The 15,482-nt window shown below is 41.4% G+C and overlaps 1 protein-coding gene across 1 annotated transcript in view; it reads right to left on the reverse strand.

The window, feature by feature from the left end:
- MYOCD (myocardin) overlaps positions 1 to 15,482 on the reverse strand; it is a 218,553-nt gene that overhangs the window by 95,339 nt on the left and 107,732 nt on the right. The window contains exon 3 of the mRNA XM_088661634.1: positions 1,676 to 1,916. Coding sequence (XP_088517760.1) covers positions 1,676 to 1,829 — 154 coding nt within the window. The 5' untranslated portion in view covers positions 1,830 to 1,916. The remainder of the gene's footprint in view (positions 1 to 1,675; positions 1,917 to 15,482) is intronic.

A 15,482-nucleotide genomic window follows, 5' to 3' on the forward strand; every position in this document is an offset into this window, starting at 1 on the left:
GTTTCACTACATTTGTATCCTCTCTTTTGCCTAAGTAGCTCAAGAGGCACTTTAGAATCACAACAGCCCTGTGAGGCAGGTCAAGCAAAAATATAGTGGGAAGACACCATCACACACACACACACACACACACACACACACACACACACACACACACACACACACAATGTACTCCATCCCACCATTAATGGATTGGCATGGAAAAGAGCAGGAACATTCAGAACAACTATGCCACTCTTATAATTTAAGGGGGGAAATCATTTCTATACGTTTCTACTTAGAAGTGACTCCCATTGAGTTAGAAACATAGGATGCTGCTTTATACTATTGGACCACCTAGCTCAGCATTGTCTACACTGGCTGGCAGCAGCTTTCCAAGGTTTCAAGCAAGAGTCTCTCCTAGCCTGAAGTGGGTATGTCAGAGATTGAACCTGGAACCTTCTGCAATGGGTTCAGTCAGGCTTACCTCCAGGTCAGTGTGCCTAGGATTGCAGCCAAAATGACCTATAGCAAACTCCAGATATGAACCTGGATTTTCCACATCCAAGGCCACAAATTCCTAACTTAGCTTCTTTAAAAACTGTCCTGGGAAAACAAAAGGCAAACACAAAGCAGGATGTGTCCTTGAAATATTTAGGTAAATTCCAAAACCTACTAGCTCATGCAATCAAAATGGTGCAAAACTGACTAGTACTTCTTAACCTTTCCATTACAAAGACTATTATGTTGCCAGCAGCATGAATAATCTTAACGTATGCCATCCTGGTGAATGAAGTTTATCACTCCTGCTCACTTTCAAGAATAATTATGCTGAATCGTCTGAACTCTAGTGTATGCTTATGCAGTTACACTTACTTTCATCTGCATCTAGCACATGGTCCATACATAACATGCAATTTTATTTTATTAAATATAATGTATACCCTAACTTCTTGCAAGCATACCACAGTGGTTGCTGCTATTTATTTATTTATTTATTTATTTATTTATTTATTTATTTATTATTATTATTATTATTATTCCCTTCATCTGAAGATCACAGGGTGGTTCACAACATAACAATACAAAATGAGAACACAAAATACTACAAAATGAGAACACAAAATACTAAAACAAACACAAATCAATAACCCCCATCCCACAAACATATTAAAAAGGCCATAGAATGTTCAATCAGCCCAAGGTCTGGTTATAGAGGAACATTTTGTGTCACCTAAAAACTGTAATGAAGGTGCCAAGCAAGCCTCCCTAGGGAGAGCATTCCACAAATGGGGAGCCAGAAAAGGGTCCAGGTTGGCTTATGTGGGGAAATATTCTATGATAATGCACTGCAGTAAACAATTAAAAAAACTAATCATAACCATTAAAATGCTAACAAAAACCATCTAATAAAATTAATCAATAATTAATCAATAAAAAAGGCAGCAAGGTGCTTAGAACCTTTAAAGCAAAAAAAAACAAAAAACTCCATCATGAAACTCCATGAAGACAGAGTCAGGATTTAAGAGCCACTTCTTTCCTCACAACTTGCAGTTTTAAAGTCTGTTTATCAGAAAGGTAGGTATCTCACCATAAGCCAAAGAAGCACCATACTTTTGCATTTATGTATGCACCTTGCTGCCATATTCAGAGCATCTTATCTCTTTCTCTCTGATCTCTTAGGAAAAGGACTCACCATTCTTGTTCTCAGCAAATGTAGGGACTTGGGTACATAACTGAAGGCTCAAGTCTCTCACTTCACTGCAAACACAGTCCTTGAGGAACACTTCTGAATTTCCACTGGGTGCATTTTTCTGGCCTGAAAGCTCCTGTTTAATCACACCATTCATCACTAGGCCTGAAGGGACTTCATCAGATATCTGTTCCTCTACTTTGAAAGTCCCACGCTTTCCAAGAACTGGGACTCCAACAAAAAGCTGTAAGGAGAAAAGTTGATTTTTTGACTTGATATGATACTGGAGGCAGGACAGAACACATGGAAATTGCGTTGAGGACACAATACTTGCCACACATTTTGTGTCTCAAAAGTGACACATTAGGAAGAACTTCCTGACAGTAAGAGCTGTTCGGCAGTGGAATTTGCTGCCAAGGAGTGTGGTGGAGTCTCCTTCTTTGGAGGTCTTTAAGCAGAGGCTTGACAGGCATATGTCAAGAATGCTTTGATGGTGTTGGACTGGATGGCCCTTGTGGTCTCTTCCAACTCTATGATTCTATGATTCTATGTGAGGCTAGGTAGTAATACAGTTTGACTTCAATTGCTTCAAATAGCAACAGAAAACACAAGATTTTTGTCCCCTCCATTTCCTATCTAGTTGTGGTATTATATTGCCATATATCATTTTACCTGTAATGGATTTGTAACCATTTGTTGCCAGAATTCAAAACTGGGTCTGGCGGGAACCCAGGATACTCCGAAGTAGCCAGGGGAAGGAGCCAATGGCCACACAAAAAATGGTGTGGCTCCCAGAAGACAGGAGACCTGCCATGTCAGGTCCAAACCTTCACCCATCCAGGTACCAGGTTGTTGTTGTTGTTGTTTAGTCGTTTAGTCGTGTCCGACTCTTCGTGACCCCATGGACCATAGCACGCCAGGCACTCCTGTCTTCCACTGCCTCCCGCAGTTTGGTCAAACTCATGTTCGTAGCTTCGAGAACACTGTCCAACCATCTTGTCCTCTGTCGTCCCCTTCTCCTAGTGCCCTCAATCTTTCCCAACATCAGGGTCTTTTCCAAGGATTCTTCTCTTCTCATGAGGTGGCCAAAGTATTGGAGCCTCAGCTTCACGATCTGTCCTTCCAGGGAGCACTCAGGGCTGATTTCCTTAAGAATGGATAGGTTTGATCTTCTAGCAGTCCATGGGACTCTCAAGAGTCTCCTCCAGCACCATAATTCAAAAGCATCAATTCTTCGGCGATCAGCCTTCTTTATGGTCCAGCTCTCACTTCCATACATCACTACTGGGAAAACCATAGCTTTAACTATACGGACCTTTGTCGGCAAGGTGATGTCTCTGCTTTTTAAGATGCTGTCTAGGTTTGTCATTGCTTTTCTCCCAAGAAGCAGGCGTCTTTTAATTTCGTGACTGCTGTCACCATCTGCAGTGATCAAGGAGCCCAAGAAAGTAAAATCTCTCACTGCCTCCATTTCTTCCCCTTCTATTTGCCAGGAGGTGATGGGACCGGTGGCCATGATCTTGGTTTTTTTGATGTTGAGCTTCAGACCATATTTTGCGCTCTCCTCTTTCACCCTCATTAAAAGGTTCTTTAATTCCTCCTCGCTTTCTGCCATCAAGGTTGTGTCATCTGCATATCTGAGGTTGTTGATATTTCTTCCGGCAATCTTAATTCCGGCTTGGGATTCATCTAGTCCAGTACCAGGTAAGTGACCATTAAACCACAAGGCTCCATCACTGGAGCTCACATAGCTGTCAATGTTTTTCTCACTTTGAAATTTGATGGAGTAATACAAATAAAGTAATAAAAATCACTGAGGCAGTGACTGTCATAGTAACTATGGCTGGGAGTGGGAGTGAAGAGTAATTTGATTCTGGGTCTACCTAGTCTAAATCCAACAGTACTGTATATCCTTCACTATCCACTGCGGGGGAGGCAACATAGTACTGAACCAGCAGTGGGTCAGGGGCGGCTTACTGGAATATAAAGACAAAATGCTGCCATTTACTGATTATGTAGAAAATATATTTGTGTGACCACACTGTCCTGAATGTGCCAACTCTACCTACTACCTGACAGGATAAAAAATGAGGTACACAAGGGTTCAACTGGCTTAAGCATGCCACACATATCGCCACATAGTCCATTGTTTACATAAAGATCTCCATTTTGGTACATCAGCCTACTTTCAGGAGGCTGGAGAACCTCATTCATTTGTACCAAGAGTGCACATTGGAAAATATAAGTATCAGTTTATAATGGTTACAGAATGGTTACAGAAGTTAAAAACAATTTCTTTTCCTTGAGGACTGGAAGCTTCCTTCCTGATCTGTCCCACTGAATGCAGAAAACTGAGAGCACACCAGCCCTCTTCCAACCTGCCACACCATTACCACACACAGAAGTTATGGACATTCAAATAAAAGATCACAAAAATGTAGGATTCAAATTTTAAAATTATGAAAATGCATTATCATTGGAAATAATGGTCCAATATGCATATGTATTCATCTCTAGCTGCCAACCTCCTCCTCAATTAATGAACAATGGGTTGTTCACAAACCTAGATATGAGATTCTCAGCTGCAAAAATAAGGGTGGGTACATAGCATCTTAAAGCAAATAATAATAACAATAACAATAATGTCTCCTAAGTGGTGTAACTTCCCATTAATAGCCCATTGTGGCTTTGTTGGGCCAGTTGTCCACACAAATTCCCCTCCTGATTTATTAAGATTCCCCCCCTGCAATTTTGGCATGCAGTATGTCCAACAGCATGGCAATCCATCCACAGTTATATCCAAAACATCAAAAATCCTCTTCTTTATGTCATTAAGAAGCAACTAGCAATAACTGTTTATTCTTGTGTTTTCAAATATTCATCTTTCTTAGCATTTTGGAACTCTTGATGTGATGCATCTTTCCAGTGGAAAGTTATTGGTGATGACAGGACAATCCGGGAAACGGCATCTGCTTACCAAAAAAAAAGTAACTTTGTGCAGCTGAACATTAAATCTTTGATGAATTAGGCCCAGGGCTTTGGTGACGTCTGTGCTGAACCAATATGACAGTTTTATATGGATTATGATTATTTATGTTTGTGAAAAATAGTGAGCGGGAGCCAGCAAGGCAGTGTCGAAGCTCTGGGACCACCAGCATCGGTGCTCCTCGTGAAGGCTTTTTATATTAGTAGAACAACATTAGTCTGAAATTTGGAGCATGTGTAACCGTTTAATTTTCACTAACTGTAGTAGGGTGCTTCACTGAAAGCCTGGGGGTCATGACATGCCGTTAGAGACGCCTGCTTTCACAACACACTCAAGTAGCACTGGCGTGCTGGGCTCACTACCCCTCCTTACAAAACCCCATGTCAGATTTGGCCTCAAAACATTCCACACTGTTCCCTCACTTCAGCTTGAACTTAGCATATTTATAAAGCTTAAGCATACTTGTGAGCCTCAGAACCCATCTCCCATCATACACTGCTGCCAACATATAAATTGCAAGACTATACACAGAACAGGACGTGTCCTGTCTCTTCTCTGCCTATAAATATTAAGACCCATAAAGTCTCATTACAATGGTAGCTTTACGTGGGCTCTTCCAAGCAAGATGAAATCTTTTGAGTAAAAGTTTCAGACAACTCTGCTACAGTGTTTCTGATTCTGCTTAATACCAAGACGTACAAAGGGGGCCATAAATATTTGAAACAGTGGAAGAAAAATGTCTTCTCCACAACTGCTCGGATTCAGTTTTAGTATAACAAGGACAACCCCATTGTAATACTGGAATCCTAGACAAAATGAAATAAATAAATAAATAAATTTAAGTTGACACCAATAGGTTTTATCACACAGCAAATGTTTGAAATGGTCTCTACCTTCCACATGAATCAGTCTGAGGACCTGCTTCAAGTTCAGGGCTGAGGCTGGCAAGAACATGAAAGCAGACCTTTTCCGCTGTCTCACCCGGGTGGTGGAAACTCTGCCCGAAGACATTCTGTTTTGACCCCCTTTCTCTCCTCCCCCCCCGTATACATTGCTAAGACTCCTCCGCCCCAACATTTCCCCTTCCAGCTGTGTTGTTTCTGTTTGCATGTGTTCACACCTGTTTTTATGACACACAAAATCTGCCGCCTGAGGTCGCTGCCTTAGAGACTGAGAGACTACTCCTTTTGAGATAAAACTGGGACTGCACACACGAGGCACTGAGGACCATCATGACAATTATGGCTAAAGCAGTAAAGAAAGTTTTTGAAACCAATGGCATTTCAAAATAGCCTTTCGAACAAATATATCATACAATTTGAGCATGGAGAAGCAGGTAAGCACGCTAACTGCTAGCCTTTGAAGCTCCTGCCTCTCACACGTTTTCCATGTCTGACCTGTTTTGTCTCTAGTCTCCATATAAACAAGTAAGGTAAGTTATCGCCAATAGCCATCAGTCTTACCATTTCTCATGAAACAAATATGTTGTAGCTATTAGTGGCCATTGAGGATATATTTTACAGAATTAAATAAAATACTAGTGAACCAGTAATATTTTCTCTTGACACATCCATGACACCAATCATACACAGTACTCAAAGTGTTTCACATACATTGTCTCAGTAACAATAAATACATAAGATAACAGCTTCCCTATGCCATCTAATGAGTTCACAGCTAAGCACAGTATGTGAGATTTGGACTAACTGGCTGATTCCTCTGTGCACTTAGCCACTGTGCTACATAAGCTCTGTCTAACCTTTCCCCCCCTTTCTGTTGGCTCTTTTTTCCCTGGCAGGTCCCCTCTTGCAGCATAAGATTCTACAGAATTACCCAGGCCCACTACAGTCTTTTCTGCTTGAAGGACTAAGCCTCTGCTTCAGCTTCAAAGGATTTAATTTCCTCATCTTCTTGGCTGAGCCTCTCTGGGATTTGGAGGTGGGCTGTTGTGAAATCACCACCTATATGTGTGCATGGCTATAAGACGTCTCTGATGCTGCTCACCCAGTCATGCCTTTGGTTCTCTATGCAGCTTGCTTTTTGCTTGATTTGTTACGGGGCCAAGTTCAAGGAGTTACTACTACTAGTATATAAAGCCCTTAACAGCTTGGGACCTTTAAAGCCCTAAACAGCCTCGGTCCAGTTTATCTGAAGGAGCATCTCCACCCCCATCGTTCGAGTGCCGAGGGCCTTCTGGCGGTTCCCTCGCTGTGAGAAGCCAAGTTAGAGGGAACTAGGCAGAGGGCCTTCTCGGTAGTGGCACCCGCCCTGTGGAACACCCTCCCACCAGATATCAAAGAGAACAACAACTACCAGACTTTTAGGAGACATCTGAAGGCAGCCCTGCTTAGGGAAGCTTTTAATGTTTAATAGATTATTGTATTTTACTGTTTTGTTGGAAGCCACCCAGAGTGGCTGGGGAAACCCAGCCAGATGGGCGCGGTATAAATAATAAATTATTATTATTATTATTATTATTATTATTATTATTCTTGCAGGATTGCCTCACCTCATATATGCCGACTCAGCCACTTATATCTGCAGAACTGGCACTGTTACAGATGCCATATTATACCCATTTTGCACTTGTAAGAAATCAATATCTGAGTGATATACCTACACTTTGACACCAGGCAGGTACCTTCACAGTACTCTTTTCTGTGCCTGCTAAAAACAAGTTTGCTAAGACAAGTCTACACATATTTAGAATGCTGGTGTGTTTTCAGTTTATTGCTGGTTTTATTTTATTTTTGAATGTTTTAATTGTTTTTACTAATAATCTTACTGTTTTCTAAACCACTTTGAGTTTCTACAATCAAACAGCAAATAAATTTTATGATGTAAAATAAGAAATAAATGAGCTTTGAGTTTGGGGTTTGGTTTTCTTTTCTTGCTCATCTAGGCATGTGGATGGAGAGAGGTAATAACTAACTAGTCTCTGGGATGGATCAGATTGAAGCAGAAATTATTAATGTTGATTCTTGGAATTCCTGCTTTCACTTCTGTGCACTGAACATTTCTGTGTTTGTCAACTCCTACATTGGAAACTTGCTGAGCAATCTGGAAATGGGTAGGCAGTAAGTCTGATGAATATATATATTTAAAATCCATTCTTACTCACAATCCCAAGACATACATCACAGGCTCACTTGTTCTTTGGAAAGTATGGACCAGGCAGGGTGTTCTGTTAAATAGGTTTGATGGTTGAGCAATGCATTACATTTCCCTTTGCAAATTTAAACTCTAAATATCCATTTCCTCCAGAAACTCAGTGACAGTATTTCCACAGGTACATTTTATTGAATTGTCTAGATGCTTGTAAAACAACCTGAAATATTTCATATTTAAGGGGGGGAGGAAGGGAAACACACTAGACCCCTGGGATGTTTCAAAAGCTGTTGGACCTGTAGTTCCCTGTATGGATCACCAATCTGGATCTTTTGTGAGACACTTGAAACATAGAGTACAAGTTTCCCACTTAAGGTACCTTCTTTCAATGTGGCCTTTACATCATTCTCATTAACTTTTCATTTAAAAAGGTATTTCTAAGGTAGTGATTAAAAAAACACAGGGAAAGAGAATCAAAAGAAAGTGACAAACGTTTCTTCCATCAGCTCCTTTTGCTGTTGCCTGCAATGGTTTCCTTCCAAAGGCAGTTGTGTCAAGTACAGAGAATTTGATCGAAGAAGAGCGCCCGTCCCCCCCCCCCCGGTTCATTTCCTGATGACCTATCCACCCTTCCGATTTCCCCCACAGAACCTGTCCCAGGTATCCCCATGGCCTTGGAAGATCCAGCATAAGAGAAGCCCATGTTACTATGACTCTCTGACCTGAGGAGACTGCGCCCATGTTCTTAGACTCCAACCCCAAAGCCGCATCAGAACCACAGTCTCCATGCACTGGAGTTAATGGCTACCAAAGCAGGATCTAACCCAGGCTTCCTCAACCTTGGCCCTCCAGATGTTTTTGGCCTACAACTCCCATGATCCCTAACTAGGAGGACCAGTTGTCAGGGATGATGGGAATTATAGTCTCAAAACATCTGGAGGGCTGAGGTTGAGGAAGCCTGTTCTAACCCTTAATGGAACAGGCTTCTGCCTCTGGAGGTGGAGCTAGCCATACGTATGAAACTGTGGCTCTATTTAAGACTCCATCTGAGTCGGCTTGTGGTTGAAATAATATTTGAGTCTGCTTGTATCATATTGTACCAGAGGTATTCAGTGTCCTATCTGTTTTGCTTGGACTTGTCTCATTGGAACCTAACCTCAGCTTTCCCGACTTTGCTTTATTGGAATGTGGCTGCTACTTTACTTGAACTTGAACTTACTTGATTTTGCAGTGCTAAAACCCAAGCATGCACCTAGCATGCATGCATTTGTTTCTGGGCACTGCCTGAGCAAAGGTAGCTAACCTTTTTCTTTAGCTCTGGGGCCACATCCAGGTTTGGCCAATTCTCCAGTGACAACATTGCCAGTGTCTTCTTTTATTTTGCTTTTTATTTTTTTATTCTGCTTTTGCAAAATCAGTAAGGGGGGGGACACATCAGGCCAGCAGTTAGCCACCCTTGGGCTTGGCAGTCCCCAAAATTTGTATCACTGTTCAGCAGGATGCTATGCTTCTAATTTTAAGAGATAAAGTTTACAATGCTATGCACACTTACCTGGTAGTAAGCCCCACTGAACTCAGTGAGACTTAATTTTGGGTAAGCATGCAAAGGATTCTCCTGTAAGGAATTCTGGTCATCTGAAAGCTTTCATTTCTGGCTACAAACACAAAATGCTCACAGTGGGGTTACTACACTGCTTTCAGAAGACAACTTCAGAGGAGTCAAATTGACTCCAGGCTTTTTGTAGGAACCAATCAAAATCATGAGACACAGTCAAAGTTAAGTCCTATAGTTGATTTCATTGGAATAATATGCATGCGTTTAAATTTTTTCCACTGAAATTAGTGGGACTTAGGTGATTTACTTTGGCTGGATCATGCATATGCTTTTTCAAGCCCCTTTATCTTTCAAACTCCTTTTGCTGGATGGAAACAAACACAGTTTAAGTCTAGAAGTCTCATTCATCCACTTGTCTCCCATTTTTTCCTGTTTGTCTTAGCAAAGATTCAAGGGGAAGTAAATACATCCCCTACTATTGCATGGTGAGTGGCTATTGAGTAATCAAGGCTTGCCATAAAACCTTGAAAACCAGCAGAGAAAAACCAGGAGGGAGAGAGAAAGAAAGAAAGGAAAAGGGAGCCACATAGATGAAACTTATCGCATTCTTTGCATGTTTATTGTGGTATGTTTGTGTTCCTGGGATTCTGCTTGCAAGAATGTTGCTGATAAAACACATGGGTATTTATGCTTGTTAGCTGTTGTTTACAGTGTAGTAGACAGTAAGGGTACTTCCAGATTCTCTAAGGAGTTGAAAGACAGGCAGGGCCAGATGTACTTTCCCCTGCTGACAATGATTCTCAGAAAGTTGACTAGTTGCCACAACTGATATTGGTGGATATGTGCAGAGAAGACAGGGGTGGAAAATCAACATTTTGGAAGTTGGTTTTTTTATTGCCTAGAATAACAAAGTAATGAATTTATCCTTGTGAAAAAACATTCCTGGAGTATGGAGTGCAGAATTGGGGTTATCTGTTTTTCTCCATAGATAATATTCAAGTTTGGAAGGTTCTGTTCACTAAACTCCCCAGTGCTTCCTCCATTAAGCAGCAAGGCTGCTTCATTATGTGGAGGTTACAGTCCATTTTCCCATCAAGTTGCAGATTCTTTATGTGCCCTAGAGAGGTGGCCTGCCCACCTCTCTAACCACTGCCAAAGAACAAGCAGCATGGGATGATTTCTTGAAAGCAGGGGATAAGGGACTGTTGAAAAAACTCCCCGACAGATTAGAAGCAGAAGAGTTGTCATCCTTTCTCCCACTTACAGTAATTCTCCAGGCCTTTCATGACATACCTGCCTTGCACTTCCAGCTGCCCTGGTTGCTCCATAAGTAAAATGATCATCAACTATAGCTCTATGGAAGGGTCACAACAGATGGAATGCTGTTACAACATTCCATGACAAACAAATACAATCAATGTGAGCCACAGCTTCAAAACGGTATAATTATGTAAGATAGTTAGCCCTATCTCCTAACTCTCTCCTTTACGACCTTCTAAGTGATAATATAAGCTATAACCTATCACTGACTTGCAGGAGAAAGTTGAACTCAATAGGACTAAAGATAACTGATTTTGAAAACGATGACCCCAAAGACGTCTGGAAAATTATTAGAAAGACTCTTATAGGGAAAAGCACTCTCTACTTACTTGAGATGGCGGGGCGCAGCACTTGCTCCCCATTACACCTGAACCTCCCAATGTGTAGAGACTTTAAAGGGGGATATATGGCAAACGTGAAGAGTCGGGGAGGGTGCAGGCTCTTCATGTTGGCTAGATTCAACGTGTTCCCCTCTATGGAGACAGAAGGAAGATATCTAGCTCTCCCAAAAGCCGAACATTTATGTAAATGCGGGAAGAATGAACTAGATACATTGGACCACATTTTCTTTTCCTGTAATTACGGTATTAATGCGAGAAGACGATTGCTGGATGCCTTGCAAGTGGATGCATCGATCGCAGCAATGCCAACTATTCAGGGGTTATTGTCAGATAATAACGATGGAGTAACTTTAGTGGTGGCTGAGTTTTTGTGCTCGGTTTACGCAGAGAGATTGGGCCACTGTGGAGAGGACCAGGTGATGCTAATTGAAAATTGATATATTGTTCTAAAATATTAATTTAATTAATATGTATTTTATTTCATGAAGTTTATAATGTGAATGTTTTATTCATAATTTTGTTCTGAAGCTTCTGAACTTGTCATGCCTAATAAAGGTTGTCATTTTAGCCCCAGTTAATAAGAAATTAACAATAAGCAAGGTGATATCATACAATGGATGAACATCTATTAGACAAGAAATATTCTAGTCTTGGGCAGCTTCCAGATAGCGGTCTTCTATTGCAAGCAAGGCATTCATAGCTGAGTTTGTCACGTTAGCTTCTACACATTCCAAGTTTTTTTCAGTTATTGCTATTCATTACTATTCCTACCCTTGCGATCCACAGTAGTGATTTAACTTTGAAGTCCCTCCCCTCAATAACTGCCCTTACCATCCACTGCCTTTTTTCTGTTCTGGGTATGTGTACATGTATTCATTACTGTACCTTTGCACATGCACCTTTAACAAAAAAATCCCGAGGAAGCACAAAAAGGCAAATGTTAACAGCATTAGGTATCCTGTTTCATAACAGGAAATTGTGGGTTGTGCTTTTGAGGGTGAGGGACAATCTCTCTTTTCTCTCTCTCTCTCTCTCTCACACACACACACACACTTCTAGCAAAGGGGTAATATTTATCTGACAAAGGCTTGCACAAGAGTGAGAAAGAGTACTTGTGCAAGACCTCTGTGTGACTATTATTATTATTATTATTATTAAACTTTGAAGTAGTACCCCACATGTACGGACTGGCTCTTTTGACAGAACAGTTCCTCCTAATCTGATTTTTGAAATGCAAACATGCCTTCAGCACAAGGTGAAAAGTGTAAATTTATATTGTTTGCAGACGCGGATTTAGGGGAGTCAACCGCTTCGGTCACACTAGGAACAGAGCCTCAGAGACATCACAGTGGATGCCACAACTGTAATGCAGAATGGAAGGCGAGAGGTGGGGTGTGCGCCAAATTTTGGTGTTACACAGGGCGCTGCTGAAATTTGAGATCCCAAGGTCCACCACTGTTGTTTGGACTGTGGGAAACAAAATGGCTATGTTCAGCTCAGTTGTCATTCAAGTACATCCCTATAATACAACTCAGTCAGACAGAAATGCAAGGAGCTTAAAAATAAAGGTAACTAAGTAAAGCTAAAGGACACCAAAGAGTCCTCCTATTTTTCAAAACAGAAATGTACACGAGAAATGTACTTTGGCCACCACATGCACAAACAACTACACAAATGAAGCCTTGCTCACAACACATGTAAAACTATGTTTGCACCAGACCTTGGAAGGTGATGTGTGTATGAATCCGTCACCTTTTGATACTAGTCCACTCATAGTTCTTTTAAAAAAAAGTTCTTATTTTAAAAAATAGGGTAATTCAGCCTAGAGCTTCCTATCTCTGAGGGTTCTAGGAAGCTTCCTAAGTGCCCAGCCATTCTTTTTGTAATTGCCTCTGCTTCCTGGCTTGTTTTGTTAGGGTTTCTTTTTTCTTTTTTACTACAACAAAATTATTTTTTAGAGAGGGTGAGCAAAGGGGGGGGGGAAACATGGCAGAGACTTGAAACGGAAAATTAAATGCAAATAACTCCTACACCAGGCCAGAAGAATAGGAAGAAACAAAAGCCACAATGACAAACCTGATTAATAAAATAATGAAAAATATTCAGAAAGCACCAGAAAGTCCTGGAATAGAGACTTTACTTGGGTTGAGCGAAGGACAGGTTACCCATATTCTCCTTGGGTGAATATGGGTAACCCAGGTGTTTTTTTTCCTGGGAGCACCTTATGTGTCATATGTACCAACCAGGCAAAAAGCATCCACTTCTGGCTGTGTAGTCCTTTTTCCAAAGACTCCACAACCAGTACAATCAGACTAAATAACAAGCCATGACCCTCCAAGCATCACATAACAATATTTTAGCAGCTGGGACTTCCTTCAAGAAGAAAATTCCATTCTTCTATATTTGAATGTCTGAACTATATTCAGTACACAACCTTAGATGGACAGCACATGACTGAGCCTGTCATCCTGCCATGCAATAGTGACCAGGGCACTGAGTCAGAAGCTATAGTGTCATCAGCTGGCTCTGAGCCAAATTTTGGTGATCAGGGGATCACTGAACCTGAGGCTGGCAGGTAGGAGTCCGCAGAACCAATGCAACAGCATCAGGGCACATAGAAACAAAGTCAGGACCCTCACAGCCACCTTCCCCTGGGCCTGAGGAATCAAGTGTTTCACAATTGCCTCCCACACTAGCAGATGGAAGGCCAACACAGTGCCAGAGGGTTGGCTCTTGTTCTCCAAACTAGGGAAGAGTCTAAGAGTGCTAGAGGCAGAGGCTCAAAAGGCCTCAGTCTAGTCTCAGCCCTTGTTGGAGACTAAGAGCTCTCCATGGTGCTGTGACAACCAACCTGCTTTGTCCTGTAGGCTCAGGGAAGTAACCTTGCTGCCCAGGACTGGAGATTACACTCTTATCCATGAACTGAATTAGGGGATAAATCAGACACAGTGGTGAGAGCCAGTGTGGTGTAGTGGTTAAGAGCGGTAGACTCGTAATCTGGGGAACCGGGTTCGCGTCTCCGCTCTTCCACATGCAGCTGCTGGGTGACCTTGGGCTAGTCACACTTCTTTGAAGTCTCTCAGCCCCACCCACCTCACAGGGTGTCTGTTGTGGGGGAAGAGGGGAAAGGAGAATGTTAGCCGCTTTGAGACTCCTTTGGGTAGTGATAAAGCGGGATATCAAATCCAAACTCTTCTTCTTTTTAAAAAGGCAAGGAAAATTCAACCTGGAAATTAGCATTTGAACCAATCTCAGTTGGCCAATTGGGCTATAAAGAAAATGTGGCAGAAACTCCATATATTAGAGCACTGCTCATGAGGACCAAAACAATTGTACAGTTGATCTAGCCATCTTGTTTCCATTGTACAAGACTGCAATGCAATCCATTCCGGTATTTCTTGCTCAGGGCAATAAGCATGCTTTATGCAGTGCTCAGCACACCATTGGTGCTAAACATATAAATAAAAACAGACTCATAATGACAGCTGATAAAGATCCATCCCCTAGGACACATGGACATGTTTGCTTTTTTGCATCAATGACTTAGTAAATCATTTCAATACTTTGAAGGTTCAGTGGAAACAGCCTGTTACTGTGCTGTTGATAAACTAGGATACACAACAGACCAGTGCCAAGGCAGCTACTTTGGTGCTTCATACATATATGCAAAGGAACATTATTTGTTATTGTCACCTCACATGGTCTTTATAGCTCAAATGAACATATACTACCATTTTATTCCCACATCTGCACCTGATGCAATATGAAATTATTCCTGCTACTTGGCAGAGAGTAGAGACACTGAGTCAGAAGCTATACTGCACACAAATGACCAAGCTACCCTGGGATGTACTCTCTAAGTGGCAATGTGTGGTAGAATGATTGCCTCTATCTAACCAGACAACTGGCCCATCAATGACTGGGGAGCAAGGATAACAATACACATGCCTTGATTGCAGAAAATTGGGGAAAGGGGTAGACTTCTCCTTCCTATCTCAAGGATGGAACTAGAGTTCCACTATATAGTTCCATTTCATCATGTTTTAATTTTATTGCAATTACTGGGCATCTGTTCAATATAACTATAGCTATCTTTCAATTCTTCTAAGAGGCATGAGTGAAATATAAGACAAACTGATTAGGTCCTTCATCTCCTTGATTTACTTCTTCTCAGTTATTGTGTACATGACTGTATTTCCTTTTTTAACAAAGTACAGAGCGAATAGACCCAGAAAAGTGTCCTTTGGGTGGGGTTTGGTGGACTTTGTCAGATCTGAGTGTGTCTTCTGAAGTCTCTACATGCCCTCTGCTAGGCCTGCTACAAAATTACTGTATATTCCTGCATATAAGACTACTTTTTAACCCAGTAAAATCTTCTCAAAAGTCAGGGGTCATCTTATACGCCGGGTCATATTTCTTATACGGCGAGTATATCCCAAACTCTATATTTTAACTGGAAAAGTTAGGGGTTGTCTTATATGCCCAGTTGTCTTATATGCT

Source organism: Zootoca vivipara, chromosome 2 (assembly GCF_965207765.1).
Source record: "Zootoca vivipara chromosome 2, rZooViv2.hap1.1, whole genome shotgun sequence".
Classification (NCBI taxonomy): Eukaryota; Metazoa; Chordata; class Lepidosauria; order Squamata; family Lacertidae; genus Zootoca; species Zootoca vivipara.